The 17,465-nt window shown below is 43.0% G+C and overlaps 2 protein-coding genes across 2 annotated transcripts; both read left to right on the top strand.

The window, feature by feature from the left end:
- Positions 1 to 4,258: 4,258 nt before the first annotated feature.
- LOC124058934 (claudin-4) lies at positions 4,259 to 5,087 on the top strand. The gene has a single exon (XM_046388573.1). It carries the CDS (start codon positions 4,393 to 4,395, stop codon positions 5,059 to 5,061), a length of 669 nt encoding a protein of 222 aa, XP_046244529.1. The 5' UTR covers positions 4,259 to 4,392; the 3' UTR covers positions 5,062 to 5,087.
- Positions 5,088 to 7,795: 2,708 nt separating this feature from the next.
- Positions 7,796 to 11,719, top strand: LOC124059658 (claudin-3-like). Its single transcript, XM_046389869.1, has 2 exons — positions 7,796 to 8,455; positions 10,361 to 11,719. Exons 1-2 carry the CDS (start codon positions 7,975 to 7,977, stop codon positions 11,032 to 11,034), a joined length of 1,155 nt encoding a protein of 384 aa, XP_046245825.1. The 5' UTR covers positions 7,796 to 7,974; the 3' UTR covers positions 11,035 to 11,719.
- The last annotated feature ends 5,746 nt before the right edge of the window (positions 11,720 to 17,465 follow it).

The following is a 17,465-nucleotide window of genomic DNA, read 5'->3' as shown; positions in this document are numbered from 1 at the left end:
CACCATTGTGGCGCCTGTCCAAGGCGTGTCCCGCCTCTCGTCCAGTGTCATCTGGCTGTTTACCTTTAAAAGATACCCGATCATGGACAGATCACGGAGTTCTTAATGCGTTTTGCTTGTTTTCAGTGACAAACCTCTTATATGTTAAATGTTAAAAATGTGAGATATTAAAATGTCAGGATCTACTGCTGTTTTAAAAAACAGTCATGAGGTCATGTTTTTGTCATCCTTGAAAAAGCTCATGGACAAGTGAGAACAGACACAGACACAATAGTAGTATTATGAATGTATTAATGTGCAGTTTTAGGAAGGCAGGTGTTTGGAGCAGCTGACTGAGGCATGAGATGTGGTGTTGGTATGTGTCTCTGAAAAAAACGTTTTACTTTTTTTGATGTAATGAAAGTTGCCAAGAGTTACACTGTTTTGGTTTTTGTTTTTTTTAAGAGATGGAAGAACTTGCGGTTTCATGTGTCAGTGTGTGTGAGAGTGTGTGTGAGAGTGACGTCATCACGGCGAGCCCTGAGGCCATTGTTCAGGTACAGTCACAGTTTCAGTAGGTAATTTCAGCACCGTTGTTGACTTTGTAGGCTCCCAGTGAGTCATGTGTGCTTGGACATAATCATCACAAAAAACATGAAGTCGGAAATTATTAAATCATCTTTCCTAGAAGGCAAAGCGTCACATCAAGAGCAATAGAATATCTTTAACATAATATAACATATATATATTTAACATATATATGTTTTAATGAGAGAGTTTATGTGTGAGAAGTCCAGCAGCGTAAATGTCATCCAGAGACAATCACTGACGTGCAAGTCAGGATGTGAGCCCTTCTGGTTGTGAAATAGGGAAAGACTGAGGGTTTGTATTTTGTTCTGGGGGCACTTTTTAGTTCTTCATTTGTGTGCACTAACAGGAAATAAGACAATATGTACCGATGACTTTTGCTTCCGTACATTTCTGCTTCATAGGTGTTTAACTTCCTAAAATGTGGTTTACATCACGCATCACTAGACTTCACTCTGCACGCATTAATAATTTGTAATGTGTTGTTGGTTTTTAACACTGACGCACATCTGTCTTTATACAGAAAAACGACAAAATCTAAAGAACTGCATGTTTGAATTAAATGTAGACAGTATCGGTAGTGAAGAATCTTGTGATCATTGTTGGCATGAAGTAAAGTGTGCTGTGAAGAAACGACATCACAGAGTAGGCCTCACAGAAACCGGTCAGACTCGCTCCCACTCCCATGACAGGTGAATATGTAGCAAGGTGCTCTGCAAGTGGCTACATGAACTGCACGTTGATAAATATCCTATGACAGGCAGTGGACTGAAAACAACATTTAAATTTGAATGCATTTTTGTCTAAAGGACAGTCGCATATGTGATTTTATTTTAATAAAAAGTCTCTCATAATAAAAAAATAAAATAAAATTGCATTATGGAAAGTCAATGTCACAATTCAACAAATACAAATAAGTGCAAGTCAAGACCCTGAAAGCGACCAATAAAGATTTAAAAGTCAAATTTTGCAGGGGTGATACAGCTGTAATAATTCACATGTTTTGTCTGTGTTTTGAAAGCGTGTGGTGAGTATTAACAGACCTCTTGGAAAGCTCAAGATACACTATATAGACAAAAGTATTGGGACAGCTGACCATCACACCAACAGGGACCTTAATGACGTCTCATTCTAAACACACAGACAGCTTTGCAGCTCTGTTGTTTTTTTGGGGGGGCAGCCGTGGCCTGGAGGTTGGAGAAGCGACTTGTGATCGGAGGGTCACCAATTCGATTCCCCCACCGGACGGGCAGGAAAAATTTGGGTGTGGTGGAGTGATTAATGCGAAAAAATGCTCCCCCCCTTCATAAGCCGGCTGATGTGCCCTTGAGCAAGGCACTTAACCCCCCAATATGCTCCCCAGGCGCTTGATGCTGCCCACTGCTCCTGTGTGTGTTTCACTGCATGTAATTTGCTGGGTGTTGCATGTGTGTTCAACTAAGGATGGGTCAAATACAGAAGACGAATTCAGTGTATGTATGTAAAAATACATATACTGTCAATAAAGTTTATTCTTCTTCTTCTTTTTATTTCATGTTTGTGAACTTGTGTGACTGCTGCACGGTAACGCTGCTCGTTTTTCCATTCATGTGTATGTAAATTCATATACGTCCACAGGATGTTTTCGGCATGTGCTGTTATGATTCGTGTTGAATCTGGTTTTATCTGATGATATCTGGTTAACCACAGAGTTTCTCAGTATTCTGAACATTGGCAGCTGGGATTTCTGAGAAACAAAAATGTGTTTTTCTTTGAAATAGGAACTCCCTTATACTCAGCACTCCCAGAACAAAAACTTCAGCCAGCTGCATATTAAAACCAAAATCCGCCTGACTGATATTTCAACACCTGTTAGTCACTTCAGAAATAGTCAAAGGATTAATAAAACAAGACATCAGAAGGGTGAAATGTGTAAAATTCTGTGCTGTTGAGCACCTGCTTCATACTATAAAATCCTTAAATTAACCACATAAAACAAATTCAAGCAAAGTAAGATAAAACAAAAGGCAATTTAAATAAAATAAAAAAATCAAGCAAAATCAGGATGAGTTCTGAGATAAAACTGTGTTTTAGAAAAATATCTAAAAGTTGCAGTTGATTCAACCGACCAGATTTTTGCGTGTGTAAACACTAAATCATTTTGTAAACACGTGATATCAGAAATGCACACATGCTAATCCACTGTAACAGACGGGTGCAAAACCTCCTCAACACAAAGCAGGCAGAAACAGAACAGTGGCTCCCCCTGCCTGTAAAACAAAGAGTGCAAGTGTTTCTCTACAAACGTGTCACCCTTCTCTTTGTACTCACCAGAGCATCTTGAGGTCTTAAAGCCACCAGTACCTGCAAGGGTGTCTTTATTGTTGAATTAAACTTATGCTTCTGGAATGGAAAAAAAATTCCCACTTAATCACATTTACATAACTTGTCCGGATGCTGAGGTTCCTGTCAGGTGTGTGTGTGTGTGTGTGTGTGTGTGTGTGTGTGCATGTGTGTCTGTGGAGGGGGTCAGCCAGCAGATAGCAGAGACATTCATCCCGACCACTGACCCCAGGTGACCTCTGTTAATTAGAGAGGAGCTTGAACTGACACAGCTCGCCTGTCAGCCAACCTCAACGGCCCTGTTGTCTATCAAACAACGAACAAGCGCCGGGAAGACATTCCCACCTGAACGCGACAGAAAAGGAGGTGGGATTTTTGAGAGAAAGTTGGATATTTCAGAGCCTCACACAGTGTCTTTTCTTTGTTTAGATTTGTAGGTGAGCGATTTGCAGCTGCAGATATGACGATAGGATGAAACCTGTGAAGTGAGATCACCGTAATTTAAAGTTTCTTGTTCAACAGACTTGCTCACAAAGAAGTGTTTTAGTCTAAAAGTAATTATTCTCTTCGTTGTTTGAGGATTCCAACAAATGATCATATACAAAGGGGGTATTGAGTGAAGGGATTGGTTACACAGACGACCTACCTTTAAGTCCCAGGCATGTATTAATGTTTCGGTGTAAGCAATGGTGTGTCCCGTGGAGACTGAAGAGGATGTCATGTCATAAACTACCAGTCTGACATCCTATGTGTGTTTTTATTAGTTTAGTTTATTTAGATATTTAACCACCTGTGCCCCATGCTAAGGAAAACATCTCATACATGCCCGCTAACAATGAGGCCTGTTACCTCTAACCCAGCGTTTTTCCTCCCAGGAGGGATTATGTAGCCGACCAGCAAGAAAACAAGGCCTGTCATTGTTGCTCTTTTTTCTTGCACTGAGATCTCATTCAGATGGTGATTCAGCATTTTTTTGGCACACGTCACATATGCATATACATACTCTTTTTCAAATTCAAAAGGCATAGATGGAACGATGATTCAAGCATCTTCACGCAGTCACATAAACGACTGTTGTATATCTCGTTTCTGTGTAAAATCATACAGAATCTTTATGTATTCAACATGTAGTTTACTCTTATCTATGAATCCAGAGGTACTTGACAAATATGTTGTCAGAAAATATTTTTGATGGTTTTCTCGTGTGACACAAATTCCAGATGAATGCAATTTTATTACAAATATCAAAGTAGTCCCCATCTACAAATGGAGTTGGAAGGTAAACATGATGCCTCCTTAAGCAGACTCCACCTTCAGTTGTCTAAGCTGTATAAAGAAGGTAGAATCTGTTTCTCCCTCTCACTTTCTCTCTCACTAAAAGACGCTGGACTTTGAGCCGACGGGATCCGATATCGCCTTCATCTCAGGAGGGTTGAGCCTGCGGACACAGAGGGCCTTCTATCCCTGGTCTCGTTCAGATCCTTCTTCCTCCGCAGCCCAGCTATGTATTCAGCAGGCTTGGAGATCCTTGGGATGATCCTGGCTGTGGCCGGCTGGCTGGGGGTAATGGTGGCCTGCGGCCTGCCCATGTGGAGGGTGGCTGCCTATATCGGTCAGAACATTGTCATCTCCCAGGTGATCTGGGAGGGCTTGTGGATGAACTGTTCGGTGCAGAGCACAGGCCAGATGCACTGCAAGGTGCACGACTCCATGCTGGGACTGCCAGCGGACCTGCAAGCAGCTCGTGCTTTGGTCATTGTCTCCATGGTGCTGTGCATTGTGGGCATCGGTCTGTCAGTGGCTGGCGCCAAGTGCACCAACTGTAGCCGTGATGTGAGCAGCAAGCCGCGGCTGGTGGTGGCTGCTGGAGTAACCTTTGTGCTGGCGGGGCTGCTGCTGCTGGTGGCCGTGTCCTGGACAGCGCACGTCATCGTCCTGGGCTTTTACGACCCGCTGCTGGAGGAGACGGGGAAGAGGGAGTTTGGTAATGCTTTGTACTTTGGCTGGGCTGCCTCCTGCCTGCTCATCCTGGGTGGAGCCCTGCTCTGCTGCTCCTGTCCACCTGTGGCAGCAACAGTGCCGAGCGGTGGAGGCTCCATGCCTCCCCAGGTGAACTACTATCCTGTCAAGACCATGTCAGTCAATGGATACACCAGGAGAGACTATGTATGAGCATGTGACAGATGAAGATATGTTGACCAGTGTTAGCCAGTTTGTGCTCAGTTTGGTGGCATAGATGTTAATGCAGCATCTTGGATTTAAACAGGAAATATGAATCTCTGATGTAACGTCACATGATGTGCTTTTGTAATGACAATTTCTCTGTAGTGGTGGACATCTTAAGTTCCTTTAACATTTTATTTTTAGTCTTCATACATTTTATTGTGGCTTTTTCCTCAGAGACATTCTGCTTGCGTCATGATGGCTAAACTTTGGTTAAACTTTTACACATGTCTAAGCAGATTATTTTTGATTAAGGCATGTTTTTGTAAATAAAAGAGCAAAAGAAAGGACTGACTCATCTCAGGCCTTCTTCATAGAGGAGAAACAGTGTGTAACTTTCATGCTACAGAGCCAGAAACTGATGCTTAAATTAAGTGCAACTGTGCCTGCCTGTATACACAAACAGGGGCAGATACCAGCTGTAGAGTTCAGCAGAGTCTGACCAATAGCAGCCGTGCTGGTGCTCGTTGAAATTAGGTATTTTATTTCAGTGTAAACGGAGGAAAGAAACAATGAGTGGCTTGTTTCAGAAGAGCACCTTATGCTTCCCTTCCATTGTTGCCCGTCCTTCATTTAGCAGAGTGAAACCGAGTCAGAGATAAAAGTCTCCAACTGCAAGGGGATGTAACCTGCACTGTAACTGAGTCCAAACTGAGCCACAAAGACCCTATTGATCAGGTCTCCTGGAAACTGTTTACTTACCTCCTCAGGTGGGATTCACCGGAATAAAAGTATACCTCTGTGCTCAAAGAGACACTTGAAATTTTTTAAAATCTAAATGGCAAACCAAAAGCAATGAAACACCTAATTTGTTGTGGAAATTCGGCAACAGCTCAGCATGTCTAACAATGAAACTAACCACAGAGTTCTCATAATCTTTTTCCCAAACTTCCAAAAGATACATGCTAAAACATAACTAAACATGAACGAGAGGCAGAGATGCAAGTTAAATACTTCGACTTGCTTTGGTTTGAGCAATGAGGTTAATGATCTAAAGGATAGGCTTCTAAATATGCAGAACACTCCCTTTGAGTGAGACCCTGCTGGCAGGATTGTGATATTGAACCCAGCTGTGCAGCCATGTGTGGAAAGTGCAAAGTGAAGGCAAACTACAATATGTACCACAAGAGCACCAGCTTCAAAATCCATAGGTAAGATGTATACAGACATGAGCACATCGCTTCACAGAAAACAGACTATAAGAAATGAAACGTTTGTGTTTTGGTCCATAAAGGACCCTGTTTTCTTCTTGGCTTCAAGAAATGATCGAAAAGGTCTGAAATTAAGTTGAATTTTTGCATAATTTTCAAATACACGCTGTGTTTTAAAGAAAAACAAAGCCTTTGGCCACAGGCGCTGCATCATTATTATCAAAGCAGCCTCTCTTTCTTTTTTTATAAACTTCACACACAATGCAGACTCGACACAGTGATGATGAGGCATCCTGGTGAGGCTACTGGAGGTGTGTGCTTAGAGGGGGTCTTTTTTTGTGGCATGTGCAAAAGTTAAACTGAGGTTGGACCTCCTGATGCACTGCGACCCTCGGAACAAGGTCACTGATAAGACCCCCAAACCTTTGTGTTTATACACCCAGCAGATGGTTGTTTCAGACTCCAACACTACGTTGCACCGTCCATTTGTGTGACCGCGCCTTGGATTCATCATTACATAAAAACAGTATCTATGTGCTTAGAGACATACGTCACTCATAAAGGATTTTGAGGAGAGTCCTGTGCGCAGATACCACACGTTCAGAGGGGGGTTTTGTTTTGTTTGCTCTGCGGTTACCACACGTGGTCTCGGTTTTTCACTTCCCATGCTGGGCAGCTGGGAGGCAAACATTCTGAAATAATATTTCATTGTCTTGTGGTGTCTAAATAAAATCATTTTATGACATCTGGAGCTCTGTTTTGTGTAACACATTTTAATAAGGAGCTGCTTTTATTTAAGACTGTATGTCAGGACAGTTACAGGACCAAAAAAAAAACAACGTTGGTGTCATCTCTTGCAAAGACGTTTGAAATGTTTCTCTAACTGCGATGTGTGGAGTCTCCCCAGTCAGTCTTTCTTACCCAGTATTTATTAACTCTCCAAAGTGAGTATTTTTTTTAGTTACTTTATCTGACTGATAAGCTTGAAATTTCTCCCACACACCAACAGCTAAAAAAAAAAAACACTTCCATTTTAGAGTTACAGTAAATGGAAGTGCTCAGATCTTCCACAGAACGAGGGATGATGATTTCACTGAGTTTGCTGAAAGGACACAGATACAAATGATAACCACAGCACTCCCAATGGCTTCTGAGGGATTATCCAAACCCTTTTGGATACCACTTCCACGATGTCTCTACTTTCCTCATCCTCTGCTCCAGTCATTAATTCACAACGAGTATAATTACAGTAAAATACCACTAAAAAGCCCTTTGTGCAACGTGCGGTCTTAATGGCACATCTGAGAGCATCACAATGAGAAACCGTGCAGGAGTTGACATAGCGCCTTCCACTTTCAATCATTCATCCACTGATCTTTACCAGCTCTGTTATCCTTTAACTACTCCAGACCTGAGATACACACCATCTGTTTGCTCTCCCCTCACCCAAACAGGTGGGAGAGCTACCGGGGCACAGGAAGTTGAATGATTAAGCTCAGACCGTTTACATGCCAAAGCTGGGGGTTTTTGGACATTCAAACAAGGTGGGACTGAAGATAATTTGAACTCTTCACCGACCAATAACCCAGTGACTCCACCTTCTGCTCTAAAGAAATCTGCTGCTTATATGTGCAATCATCACTGTGGAGAACACTTGAACTGCTGAGATAGAGAAGACTCCTGTGCACTTTGACTCACACAGAGCTCAGACATGCCTTCAGCGGGACTGGAGATACTTGGAGTGACTCTGGCTGTCTTGGGATGGATCTCAGCCATTGTATCATGTGTCTTGCCCATGTGGAGAGTGTCAGCTTTCATTGGGATGAACATTGTCACAGCCCAGATCACCTGGGAAGGCATCTGGATGAACTGCGTGGTCCAAAGCACCGGTCAGATGCAGTGTAAAATCCATGACTCCATGTTGGCTCTCAGCGCAGATCTTCAGGCCGCCCGTGCCCTCACTATCATCTCCATCGTGGTGGGCATTGTGGGACTCTTGGTGGCCATGATGGGAGCTAAATGCACCAACTGCGTGGAAGAAGAGTCAGCCAAGGCTCGGGTGATGATAGCCGCTGGGGTGGCCTTCATCCTGGCTTCCCTGACCCAGCTGATCCCTGTGTCCTGGTCTGCCCATACTATTGTCATGGAGTTCTACAATCCAGTCATACCTGAGGCACAGAAGAGGGAGATAGGTGCCGCTCTGTACCTGGGCTGGGCGGCAGCCTCGTTCCTGCTCATTGGAGGGGGAATCCTCTGCTCCAGTTGCACCCCACAGCCTGAGAAGAGATACGGGCCTCCATCAAAGATGATGCACTCCCAACCCAGGTCGCTCGCTCCAAGCGGTTACGACAGGAGGGACTATGTCTGAACTCGCACCTGCTCCTTTCTCACGCCTTCACGAAAAAGACTGCTCCTGAATAACTCACATTGATCTGTCTTCATGCTGAAATGGAAGAAAAAACCATTGATATTCACCACACAATGTTTGCCTGTTTGAGCAGAGCCTACGTCAAACTTATTTTGCTTTGTTAATTTTGTGTGTAACTTTTGAGGCTGTTGGAAGCAGTGAGGCCAACAACTGTACATTAGTGATGTGGTGTGTTGTGTGTTTTATACTTCATCAAAATAATGTGTGATCCAATATTAGAAAATAGGTGAATCTGCAGCTGTACTTTTTAGGTTTTTGTTATCTATACATTTGAAATGTTTTGGTATCTGACATGTTACTTTTTTGAATAAAGGCCTTGTTTTTTTAACTTACGGCTTCCTGTTCATTCAAGCTTGTGACAACTAAATCAGGTTGTCTGTTTCATTTTCATTATTGAGGCTGAGAGGCAGAAATATTTGGCATTTCAGAGTTTAAGGAAAATTTTGAGCCGGCTGTCATGACAGGCAGACGACTGGGAGTCTCTTTCACAGCACCCGTCCACCTGGCTGTCTCCCATATGTCTGTTGGCTCTATGATAACAAGACCAGCTATCTGAACTGGCCTCCCCAAACAATGGATCTGTTTCATGTCAGAGGGGGAGACTTGGGGGGGATGGGTTGAGGCATTTCTAGGGAGACGGTCGCAGCCCCGAAGAATTTCAAGGGCGATCTGCAGACGGACGGGGTTGTTTTCAGGTGAAAGGCTCGTAACCTTGTATCTTTGAAACCAAAGGTGCTGCTGTGAAGTTTAAGAAAGTCCTCCTATTCCTTTGACACCTTTTCTATTCCTCTTTGTGTGTTTACAAAATAAAATAACTGCGTTAAAGGAGGCGCTTTCTGAGAATGTTGTAGTAAGTACCCCAAAGTCTCTCCACAACACTAAAATATGACTGAAGTAAAAGTTAAAGTACCAGTTGTATTTGAGTAAAAAGTGTTTAATATAAAATGTATCAAAAGTCATTTTTTGGCTATACATTTATTGAAGTCTCAAATGAAAGTATAAAATACCTGAAAATGGACGTAGTCAAGTAAAGCACATATATTTCAACATCACTCTTAAGTACAGTACTTGAGTAAAATGTACTTATATTTCATCACATTAGCCTGTGCTAATGGCAGTCTATGACTTACGTCTGAAATAAGTTTATTTCAGACGTAAGTTCAGACGTATAAGTTTATTAGTTGCACAGCTTCTGAGTAAATTATAAATATGTTAAATATATATGTTATGTGTCACTGATTCTGAAAGGTGAGATTCTATTTACATCCTGTTAAGAGTTGAACTGAAACTGAATACCCTTATTATCATTCATACAATAAGCCTTGATCCAACTTAGAACTTGTTTCTTTTGGTTCATAACAACACATGCAGGGCTTGTTTGGTCTTCCGGCTGTAAAAGGCCTCTTTGTGGCCAGGCCCATTGTGAAGCCGGCCACGTAAGCTGATAGCACAGTGTGTCCACGTCCTTCCTCCCCTTTTGGTGATGTCAGCTCCTTGAAGGACTCCTCCCCTGCACCTGATCTGCCTTATAAAGGATACTGGTGAAGTCCGAGCAACAGATCATCACACACTCACAGATGCAAGCCTGAAATTAACTTAATTAGTAGTTTGGTCTCTGGCTGCCCTTTGCAGGTTCTCTCTGTGATCTCCTCTCAGGTGTGACACACAGTCAGCAGCAGAAGAAGACATTTCAGTATGTCTATAGGGCTGGAGTTGATAGGCATCTCCCTGTGCATTTTGGGATGGATTATTGCCATTGTGGCGTGCGCCCTCCCCATGTGGAGGGTGACGGCTTTCATCGGCAGCAACATCGTGACGGCTCAGATCATCTGGGAGGGCCTGTGGATGACTTGTGTGGTCCAGAGCACAGGCCAGATGCAGTGTAAGGTCTACGATTCCATGCTCGCCCTCTCCCAAGACCTCCAAGCTGCCCGCGCCCTCACCGTCATCTCCATCCTGTTAGCCATCCTGGCTGTGCTCATAGCCATCGCCGGGGCCAAGTGCACCAACTGCATTGACGATGAGGCATCCAAGGCGAAGGTGATGATCATCTCCGGGATCTTCTTCATTGTTTCTGGGGTCATGCAGCTCATTCCTGTCTCCTGGTCGGCCAACACCATAATCAGAGACTTCTACAACCCTTTACTCACTGACGCTCAGCGGAGGGAGCTGGGAGCCGCGCTGTACATCGGCTGGGCGGCCGCTGCCCTCCTGATTCTTGGTGGCGGGCTGCTCTGCTGCTCTTGTCCGCCACGTGAGCCCAGATACAACCCTTCACGAATGGCTTACTCGGCCCCGCGATCTGCAGGCGGCCCGGGGTTGGAAAGGAAAGATTATGTGTGAATGAAGGTAAAAGAGGAAAAGACATTACTGAATGTCAGACCTGCTCTCCACACCAAAGTGCGTGTGTACCGAGGAACAGAGCTCCAGGAAACAAAGAGACTCCGATGTGAAGGATGTGTTTGGTTTTCCCTTTAATGTCATGTATCTCTGATTTAGGCTCTTTGTTTTCCAAAGACTGAAAAAGTAAGCTAAGGACACTGAGATGGAAATTTCCCTTAATCAAAGCAAAAAGCAAAGGAAGTTATGCTCTGTGCTTTTAAAGGTCAACACACCAAAAGTTATCATATCATTGTACAATCATATACTTTTTATACAATCCTGCCTTCTTAATGTTTACTGCTGAATATTTTTATGAACACCGCTGTGACTGCGTCTTTAGTCACCTTCATAATAAGACACCACTGTGTATATAAAGGAAGAACTGGATGTGGGTGTGGCGGGATTATATGATCGTCCTAAGAGTGTCTATAACCACCAGGTGATAACGGTTTTCATCGCAGCTTTTAGTGCAGGTGGTTCAGGATGTGGAAAGCTGAGGAAAGGAGCTATGAATGCCTCAGTGTGCACCGAGGCGGCACAAAAGTACCCGAGTTCATCCAAAACAGGAACTGACTTTGTGTATTGTAACTGCAGTACATGTATCTCATGATGTTTTTAATAAACATGACATGTTTTTTTAGAATACTGCATGTCTTGCTTTGTGCTTATGTCCTGATATAACTTCTTATTTGTTTATGATTGAGATCATGCTCCACTTTAGATTTCGTAACGGCACATTCACTCACACACAAGACACCACACAGGTAACAACTCGTAAGACTACCCTGACATCCAATGCCGAGGGCCAAGTTACCAGAAACTGGCAACTTAACCACACAGGCTCCGAGCAATTAACCACGGGATCAGCTAACTGACAGAGGTGAGAAGTTTGAGCACAGAGGAGTAGAGTCCTCACCAACAGGTTACATGATTTATCTTCTTTTTTTTTTACCCTCTGGACACCAGTTATCATTGGATGCTTGGCTGAGCTCGCATGCTTCTTTCCAACACCCTGCCTCATACTTACACCATTACACACACTCGTGGGAGCTGCCCTGTATCACAGCAGACTTTTACTGCTGACCACTGATGTGGTAAAATTAGAACCTTACAAAAGCACACAGTGTGTAATACTCAGAGGTGTCCAGCCCAGACTGTTCCAGCTCGAAGCCTTCGTTCTGTCTCCTGAATATCTAATGTGTGTGACATTTGTGTAAAGATGAGATGCAGCAAATCGGCATGTAGACGTGAGTCAGGGCTTTCAGCTCAGTTCCAGGAACACACGCAGTCACACCTGACAAAGACAGCCACTTGAAAATTTAATGAACATCTCATAGTAAATATGGGAGAGGCCCCTCATTGCTATATCACTTTACTTCCCAAATGTCTTTTACTCCTGTATCAGTGTCACCTCTCACAAAAGGATGAGAAACTGCTTGACATCTGGTCATGATTACAGCAACTACAGACTGGAGTTTATTTAAATTCCAATGAGTATTCTTGAGGTTTACATTTGAGGGGCTTTTTCCTTTGTGGACTTTCGGGGCATGTAAATAATTTCCTACTGCCAGTTAAGACAATAAGACAAACAAGGATGCATCTTTCAGGCCGTACCTTCGGCTAAAAAACCCTAATTTCTGATTTGTGCTCAGCTGAAGTCAGATGCTGTAGTGTAAGTCATGACAAATGCACACAATGCAACACTTGTCCTGGTTTGAGACCCTGTGTGTTCAGTCACTTAAGCTACAAATAATTACATGCTGATTAAAACGAGAGCATCATGATGGCTGAGCCGCTCTAGCAGTGAGCAGCACTTCCTGTGTGCCGTTCCAGTGACTTGTCTCAGAGCCTCGGGCTTGTTCAGTGATCGTTAAGCTAATCATTTATCGTTGTGTAGGCGTACTCCACGGAAAAACACACAGGTCCAAACGGGCGCATAGCAAATGAATTTTGTCAAAGTATTTAAAGTGCGAATGAGAGGTGGAAGGAGTGGGATTTTCATGTCTTGACGAATAAAAATATAAAGCAAACGGTGGCCTGGTAAACCAAAAGTCCCTGAGGCTTTGATGAAACTGGATCTTATCAAATACCTAAACGTGGCTGAGTGGAAAAAATCAGAAAGAAGAAAGCAAAGAAAAAGGGCTTTCTGTGAGTATCTGGTCATGCTCTGCTGGCTCTGTCCAAACTTTGGTCACATGACCGATACTGGGAATGTGAAGGGCAGAGAGGTTGCCTGGCACCTGAAGTCAGAAAGAGAAAGCAACACCTCCTCACCCCCACCCCTCTGATAATAACAGACTTACTGTGTTCATTCAGTGGGAAAGGAAACTCACCGAGGTTTCTACCTGCAACGGCAGCAAATCTGAATCCAAATCTGAACCACAACAGACCCACGCAGGGATTGATTTCAAAGCTACAGAACCAAACCAGGTTATTCTGTTTGTCCTGAAATAAATTTCATCAACAAGTGCCATTTTCTACCAAAGTTTAATGATGAACAATACCCTTCCTGAAGCTTATCATGAAAAGCTGGGGTCACAGTCCATTGGTTTAAAAACCCTATCAAGAGGTTATTTTTAAATTACATTTTCATACTAAAATACAAAATCTCCCTTCAGTCCTTCTTTCTCTCATCTTCTGTCCTTCTATCATTAATTATCACATTGTTTCTGCTCTGAACTTTTGTTGGCATGGACATGTTTTTGTGAGAGTGGGTCCCCCATTTGATTTATCTTGTGTGCACACGTGGATGAGACACTCCAACCGCTTACATCGACATGAAATAAGTTTCCTCTCATACAGTAATGAAACATGTCCTGATGTCCTTCCAGACCGTCTCTGTCCATTGTCTTTTCAGTTGCTGGTCTGTTGGGAAGAGATTAAATTATGTTGATTCGTCAGATTACCTTCGTTTATACAACTTGGAGCGCAGCCGTGTGACATGTGAGCTCCTCATACTGAGCGTGACGTCAGAGGAAAATGGTCGCCGCGTGAATACGGTCTGTGCAGGATATCTCATACATATATTTGTGTGTGTATGTGAAGAGAGCGACAGAGAGAGAGGGAGACAGATAACAATCAACAGGCACCTCACTGCAGTTCTACCTGCAGCTTGTTGAAGTGGTATTGCTGTACCTGGCTGGCATTAGTCACCTGAAACAGAGAAATATTGTGTTTTAGCGACTTCAGAGTGAATCACAGCCCTTTTTCTACTGTAGGCCACAAGGGACAATCCAAACTGGCTCAAGAGAGGGATTTTTTTGTGTTTTTCATGTTTTGCGATCTGCGACCACACCGTTGGACGCCACTGGATCCTACATGCTGGTCCTTCAAGACGAATAAGGTGTAAATGAGGATTTGTTTAATGTGAAAACGTAAAACATCACAGTTCAAAAGAAAGAAGTTCAGGACGCAGCAGGTGAATGAATGAAGGGATCATAAATAACACAGCGGTTTGTCTCTACCAAAATATTATGAGGAAATTAAGGGAGGACAGTTCTGAGGGTTTATTTGGGTCAGGTTGTACTGGCAATGTGTGTGTGTGTGTGTGTGTGTGTGTGTGTGGAACATCAGTCTCTTAGCTCATTGGTAAAGTAGATATGAGTACCTGCAGATAAAGTACCCAGTCGGATGAAAAGAACATCCTCCCTTACATTCCAACTGAGCAGAGATAAGAAACACTTGCCCTCATTGCTTTTCAGTTTGACAGTAAAATTAATCAGGTTAAAGAAAGTTTGGGTTGAGTGACAGCAGCCTGATGAGAGAGGAATCCAGGTGAGCACAAAAGGTCACTGCTGCAAAGAGAAAAGCCACCACAACAGATTCTGTAAACCATGGGCAGAAGAGTTCCTGGCCAAGAAGAGCTGAGCAAGATACTTAAAAATGAGGTGGATGTTATGCTGTTATGTCAAAAGACACAAGTGCAAACATTAGACGCTTTGTTAGATGGAGGTCATTCAAAACAAATCCTCCCTCAGTCTCAGATTTGAGGGTATTAATGCTCCAACTTAACAGAGATGTTCTTCCTGATATCTACGATTATTGCAATAAAATAGAGGAGTAGAACCAACAGAATCTGTCTCGTTGTACTTATGGCCCTGTGAGAGTGTTCCGCTCAGATAAACAATGAGTTAAAAAATATTCTGCTGCCCTCAAGTGGTCAAATGAAAAATCTGATCCTTCAGTTACAGAGGGGTAGTGTGGAAATCTGCTTCAGTAGCTCTTATAGGCTGTATATGATGCACACTGCTGTTTCTGTGCAATAACTCATGTGACTAAACTTCTGGTTTTCAAAGGAAGCCCTGACCAATCAACCCTTTCTGGATGATCTAACATGAGAAATGAGCTTCTTCTCTCGGCCTTGAACTGAGAAAATCTCTTTAATGGCATAACTGTTGTTTATGAAACTGGATTTTTGATGTGAAAATCAACTATCACAGAAAACGAAGTGTTTCTTTTTTAAAGTAATCCCCTTTTTAAACTCTAGGGGGCACTGGTGTCTACAAGAAAAAGAGAGCCAGAAGTTGCACTGCAGACGCGTTTCGTCTGCCAAAATGATGCTTTTCAAAGAGTTTATGCTCAGCGCTGTGAGGCCCCAAACCTAAAAAGATAAAAATGTTAATTTGTACATTTCAAGTAGCAGCCAGTGGGCAACAAACTGTGAGCACCTGTCTGGACATAAATCGTAAATGGATTAAGAATGACAGCTGTCTGCAGCACAGCTGGATCATTGTGACTGGATTGTGCCAAACTTTGGTAAAACTCAATCAAATCGTCATAATACCCTAACAAATAATCAGAGGAAGATGATAACTTTTCTAATTATGTCAAAAAACATAAAAGACTCTGCGATGACTGTGGTGAGCGACTACTTCCTGTTCATTTGGGTTTGTCCACACAGGACAAAAACTGAAGTAACAGCATGTTGAGATGAATAATATTTGTCAAGTAGAATTTCTTTCATTGAGACCAGCAAATGTGCCTTCTGGTGAGCGCTTTAATCAAGCTTATTGTAGCTTTCCAGCAGAAAAAAAAAGAAAAATAAAACATTTATGCCTCATTCTTCTTCTTCTTCTGATGCTCAATTTTTCTGATAAGCTGATAACTTCAGGACATTAACTGAACACCTTTTAAGATTAATTTCTCTTTGGTACAGCGGGACTATGTTTCATCTTCATTCCTCTGTTGCTTCGTTGCTTCTCCTTAGACTGCAGTAACAAAAGCGAAAACAAAAAAAAACAAGATAAATAAGGGACTCATGGAGGAGCATAAAATTCTCATCATGTGCTCGTGTTTCTTTTATTGCCGTCATCTCCTTGCTGCCATGAGGTGAATACAAGGTGATATCTGGTGGTGCAGGTATGCGTGCATGCGTGTGTGTGTGTGTGTGTGTGTACATATACACAGTGTGCTGTCGCCTCACCAGCGAGGACTCCTGTGCTGCAACATTTACACCAGAAAACACACAGACAATAAACCGTCAGTGTAAACAGTCTCACCAGCTTCCTGTCAGAACACTGAAGGGCGCTGAAGGGCGAGAAGAATTTGTGTTTTTATCCCTCGTGGACACAATTCCACACCATGGACCAACACTGTCAGATACAGAACACACAGAGGAAGTACACACTGCATACTAATGTTAACAGTTTACTATTTGGCATCGTTTATTATAGACTTTGTGAGTTTCATCAGCTCTTGTGTAGTTTTTCTTTTTCACTTCTTATTTGTGTGAGTTTTCGGTGCCTGCCTGATGACTGGAATCACCTTCATGTTATTAAAGCTCGCTTCTTGTTTTGTTTCTCTCACTTCTAAGCTGTGAAAGGCGTTTGTTGCCTTTCTTCACCTGAGTCCTCAGCACCACATTTGTCCCACTGTACCGTTCAGTCCTTCAGCAGCTCTGCGATGCTTCTTCTCACGGACTCATATTTTCTGCTGTGTGTGTGTGTAGACCCTTCCCTCCAGCGTTGCTCCAGGAATCCTGCAGACTTTGATTGATTCTGGGTGTTTTCTGTCGTTTGGCTTCCCTCGTACACAACTTGAGTTTATTAATCCTCATTAGAGGAGAGCACAGGATGCCTTCTGTCTAAAACAAAGTGACTAATGGTGAGCAAACACTCTCCTTGGGAACAAACAAATGTCCCTCCATACAGTCCTGCCCAACCTTCTTCAAATTGTTTTTCCCTGAATAGACTGTTGGCCACCAGTCAGTAGAGAAATATGATCTTAAAACGAGTGCATGAGGGGTGATGGTTCAGCCTGTGGCCAAAGGCAACGACTCATTCAGTTCTCGATCCATAGGCACGCAGCTCAGCTCTCTGAGTGATTATTCAGGAAGTTAATGACTTTTGTGGTATTTCTCTTTCAGCTGATTGAAAACTTTAAGTCACTGCTGT

This window comes from Scatophagus argus, chromosome 5 (genome assembly GCF_020382885.2).
Source record: "Scatophagus argus isolate fScaArg1 chromosome 5, fScaArg1.pri, whole genome shotgun sequence".
NCBI lineage: Eukaryota > Metazoa > Chordata > Actinopteri > Scatophagidae > Scatophagus > Scatophagus argus.
This window is presented reverse-complemented; position numbering and strand designations above follow the sequence as displayed.